Source organism: Apaloderma vittatum, unplaced genomic scaffold, assembly GCF_000703405.1.
Source record: "Apaloderma vittatum isolate BGI_N311 unplaced genomic scaffold, ASM70340v1 scaffold14063, whole genome shotgun sequence".
NCBI classification, from domain to species: domain Eukaryota; kingdom Metazoa; phylum Chordata; class Aves; order Trogoniformes; family Trogonidae; genus Apaloderma; species Apaloderma vittatum.
In genome coordinates, this window is record NW_009708732.1 from 42,452 (window position 1) to 47,256 (window position 4,805).

General features: G+C 45.4%; 1 protein-coding gene across 1 annotated transcript in view; it reads right to left on the reverse strand.

The window, feature by feature from the left end:
• Positions 1-1,205: 1,205 nt before the first annotated feature.
• LOC104271859 (paired box protein Pax-3-like) overlaps positions 1,206-4,805 on the reverse strand; it is a 23,585-nt gene continuing 19,985 nt past the window's right edge. Inside the window, exons 6-7 of the mRNA XM_009866669.1 lie at positions 1,880-2,126; positions 1,206-1,327 (exon numbers count right to left, since the gene is read on the reverse strand). Coding sequence (XP_009864971.1) covers positions 1,293-1,327; positions 1,880-2,126 — 282 coding nt within the window. The 3' untranslated portion in view covers positions 1,206-1,292. The remainder of the gene's footprint in view (positions 1,328-1,879; positions 2,127-4,805) is intronic.

Consider the following 4,805-nt stretch of genomic DNA (forward strand, 5'->3'; position numbering starts at 1 on the left):
GTGTTTGTGTTCTGCCTCCCTCTTCGTTCTAAGAATAGAGAGAAATAAATAACGCCGCCTTCCAGCTTTCTCTCGACATCACAAAACACAAATTTATTGACATTCTAAAATGTCACAATGCAAACTTTGTGTAAACCTTAATTCCTATAATTATATTTTTCTATATTGGATAGCGCTGTATAATTTAAACAAATGTGATGGGTACAGGCCCCACCTCTGTGTCCTGTACATCGCTAACAAAAAAAAAAATTAAAAAATAAATGTAAACGTAACCATTTCTTCGTATCAACTCCTGAAAAATGGCCTTGAAATCGCGGTTAGCGAGCTGGATTTCAGTCGTCCAGCAGACTGCAACACTTTCTGTATTTTAGCATCAGGAATTATGCACTGCAAAAATAAAAGTACCTGCAAAAATATAGTTCTGATTCTATCTCTATGACTTTGGACGATCCCAAAGTTGGTGTGAGGTACACAGTATTGCACATTGCTAGGCAGTTGTGAAAAATCAGTCGCGTTGTTGTTGGGGTTTGGTTTTTTTGTTCGGGTTTGGGCGGGGTTTTTTTCCTCTCCCACATGTGCTCGCGAAGGTACAACGGACTAGGGAAACGCCACGTGCAAAAAGGTAAAATCTGCTTTTCGCGTGACAAAAAAGCTCGTCTCTTGGTAAAGCAAAATTTGGACGTGGCGTTTATTAACAGCGTGATTACAAGAGCACAGCAAGGTAAGCAGGGAGGGCGCTCTGGAAGTCTTCTGGCACCTCTCCTCGCTTCCTCCGGGCTGTGACATTTCCTCTTGGTGACAATTTCCAGTGTGTAGAAACGACAAAGGTCCCCCCGCCCTCGCTTCGGAAAGCGGGCCGTTAGGAAGTCAGGCTAAAGTCAGCACTGGATGAGTCAGAGCACGCGGAGCTCGACCGCTCCAAGTTTCCAAACGTTCCGTTTGTCCCGCTCCATGCACATTAATTTCAACAACAACAACAATAACAACAAAAAAACTGGAATGTTTCGCCAGGCAGCAATATTAAATACCGCTCCGCTTTGTGTACCCAGTCACAATGAACCGTGTCGCCTTTAATTACTCGTTATTGCTTTTTGGCCTTTGTCTTCTGTAGAGCTTTGTCCAGCCTTCAAAAGTCTACGAAAAGCTGCGGCTGGGGAGAACCGCCCAAGCCCGCTACTTCCCGTGGGACTGCCCCGGTTTCGCCCGCAGTGTCTCGAGAAGATCCCTCGTCTCCAAGCCTTGGAGTGAGACCGGAAAACGAGAGCGGCTTTAACTCGGAGTGGACAGTTCGCTTACGCAATATCTGGCTTCAGATAATGAAAGGCACCTGCAAGAAACCAAGAGAAGCTTTTTAAGTCGCGCTGGGACAACCTCGCAGCATGGGGCCATGCCAACTACAGGTTGACACTGTCATACTTAATACCGATGTATCAAAGGGACGGGACTAATATTTTTATTCCTGGGACAAGTTTGACAAAACTCTACGTATCTGGGATTATATACTGTAATGATTCTTGAGCTGACCTCATTAAGAACATGTGTTTCCAATCGCGGAATGCCAGTGGTTATTTCGTTTTGGCCAACCCTTATGTTTTACCTAATGGCAATCAGGTTTCATGTCTCAACAATTAATAACATCAAGATGTTGTTGACATCACTTAAGAAAATAATTTTGCGGCAGAAACCTCGCTCGAGCGACCGGCTATCTGCAAAGAGGAGATGATTTGGGATCACAGAATTGCAAAAAGTGACTGGTTGGAGGGGACCTTCAAAGATCATCCAAGTCCAACAACCCCCCTGGCCACAGCGCGATCGCCCACCCGTTGTCTTGCCGCGGACCGAGAGCGGATTCCCTCGCTAAGCAGGTCCCAACACTCACTTTGGCCATACTGGCCGTACTGGTAGCCGGTGACGGGGTCCATGCTGTAGCCGGTGGTGCTGTAGGTGGGTGGGCAGTAGGACTGGGAGGTGGGCAGGCTGTCCAAGCTCTTCATGTGATCCAGCCGTTGGCTGCAGCTGGCCGAGACGGTGGTGGTGGGCTCCAGGCCCCCAGTCAAAGGGGACAGGGCGTAATCGGTTTGGGGCTGGTGAGGCACGCCGCCGTGGTTGGTCAGGAGTCCCATCACCTGGAAGAAAAGGTAGGAGGATGGAAACAGGTTAGAGTAAGGGGAGAACCGTATCACTCGCTGAGCCACAGGAGTTCTCGAGTCCTAAATGTAGGGGGGATTTGGTATTCGGAGGATGCTTCGAGCGTCAGACCCAAAGAAGGATTGGAATTTGGGTTCATCCACCAAAACAAAACCTGACGGCTGATGACCGAGAAAAAGCGACGCTGAGAGCAAATAAGGAAAAATCACTTTAAAAACATTTATGATTTGAGAGTGCCTGGTCCTCCTATGTCCCAGAGCCGAGCTCTCTGTAGACGTTCGTAGCTGGAGGACTCGATTGTATGAGACTAAAAAGCCGGCAGTGGCTCTTCAGCCACACCAGCCTGCAGGATCTACTGCGACTCCCTCAATAAGCTGCTCGTACGTGAGCGGCTCTGAAAGCAGCGGGCAAGATTAGTGGAAGAGATTGCTGGAACACGCGTGCTTGTGCCTACAAAAGCTCAGCCCTCTAGGCCACCGTTTCCAGTAGAAAAGAAAAATAATAATTCAGAAGCACCTGCGCTTTCAAGGAGGAGCGAAGGAAGCTGCAGCGCTGAGCTCTGGCTGTACAGAAACCAACGCTCGGTGTGCATTGCCTCTCCTGGCACGTCTCTAGAGCACTTTTTGAAAACAAATACTACCGAGAGAATCGCTGACTTCTGCCGGAATAAGTTGCACTTCAAAGCCTGAGAAATAGTCTGTAGCTTGTACCGGACGGGTGACGTACAGCTGCTGCCAAACCGGCACACTCTGATCATGTACAGGTTGCTCTTCCTCCAGAAAGGGCATTACAAATACCTGACATATGCTACCAGGTCAGCATTTAGCTTTTCTGCACTGGTTTTTTTCTGCTTGCGCGAAAAGAAGTTTCGAAATAACATCCAAAGACTTCATTTAGATACTGAAACCCTCTGACTTCTCAGTCAAAGACACAAAAGAAAGATTTGGATCCTGGTTACGAGGTGTTTTCTACTAAATTCAAATAAACTTTTCAGCGCACAAAACCTATGACAAGAATTTCAAGTGAATCAAAAACAATTTAAAAAAATTTCTGGAATCACCGCAGATTGAAAAATCAGGTTATTTGTACAGCAACCTGCACAGTGTTTTGTCCCAACCCCCCAAAAGCTGAAATCATCACGTTCTCAACTTTTTCGTCTATAAATTGGTTTCTGAAAACTATTAAACCTCCTGAAGATTTAGGAAGGGTTTGGGGTTTTTTTAGGAGTGATGAATATCTTATTTTTTGGTAGCGTTGGATACAATATCGGAACCAATGTTCATTTAGGTTGTGTTAATCCTTGTCCTTTAAAAATAACACTGATGGAGTTAAAGGAAGAGAAAGATCCACAAGAAAACACAGCTTAACTCAAACATTTACACTGAAAATTACCACCACAGAAAATATTTACATTGGCAGGACTGTCAGGGTTTGTGTAAAAATTCAGAAATCTGAAATAAGGGCAGAGCCCCTCCCGTTGGCGAGTTGGCCAGATAGGGATTTTACCAGCTACATGCTTTAACTAAACTTTTTCCTGCCTAATAATTCCAGTAGAATAGAGCCCGAGACAGTGTTATTTGGATTTCGCCAGCAAAACCAGCGAGCTCAAGAGCTCAGAGACTAGAAGTTACTTAGAGCTGGGGAGCAGCCTTGAAATTTAAGCCTGGATCCAGAGCTGGTCCCGAAAATTGCTCCAGCTTCCCTAACATCTGTATTTGGATAGCGGGTTATCTTCTCTCACGAGCTAAAATCAGCATTTGATGAGATTTGCTTTAAAAAAAGTAAATTAATTAGGTAATAAAAGGACGCCCCAAAACTTTGCAGTATTAATTGTATACACACAAAAGTAGGCGCTTTGGAGCAGAAGTGACACGGCTCTCCGAGGCGGAGAAAACTCGGAACAGTCCCCGCCTGCTCAGAAATCCCTTCTTCGGAGGCCTTGGGGATCATCCTGCAGTTGATTAGTATCTAAATAATTAGATTTTTGGTCATGTCTGTTTTGAAAGCTCTAAGGGAAACAGCCTGGGGGCAGGCGGCTTTCCTACGGTCTGTGCCGTGACCTTATCACCCGTACAAGGAGCTACAGGAAGGCCACGGCTGGCTTTCACCTAATCAATTAGAGAGTCGTTAATGGGCCGCGTCTGCAAGAGCTCAGCGCCCGCAGCTCGGTGCCGAGTGAGAGAAACGCCCCGATCCGGAACAGTACGGTTCTGAACGAGCACATAGGACAGTAACTCGGGAAGAAAATAAATGTATTCAATCCGCATACCATCCAAATTGCTGGAAAAATACGTATTTCCCTCTGAATTACTTGGGGAAACTGAAGTAGTAATTGGAAGCCTCGCTGATTTAGTTAGAAGTTGAAAGAAAAAAAAAAATCAAGGGCTGATCTAACAGCTAGAACTAAAGGCTGCTGTAACTCTTCAGTTTATTTCAGAAAAGAGCTCCTATAAATCAATAGATAGATAAATAAATAAATTAAAATCAGGATGTAAATTTTTGGAGACAAACAGTTTGCTGTTTTGTTGGGTTTTTTTTACAGAATACACAGAAACGCTTGGGCTTCTACAATAAAAGACAGTAGGTATGCTTGAGAAAACAGCTCTGTGGCACAGCAGGTGCAGTTAGGGATAAGCCAAGAGAACCACAACCAAATC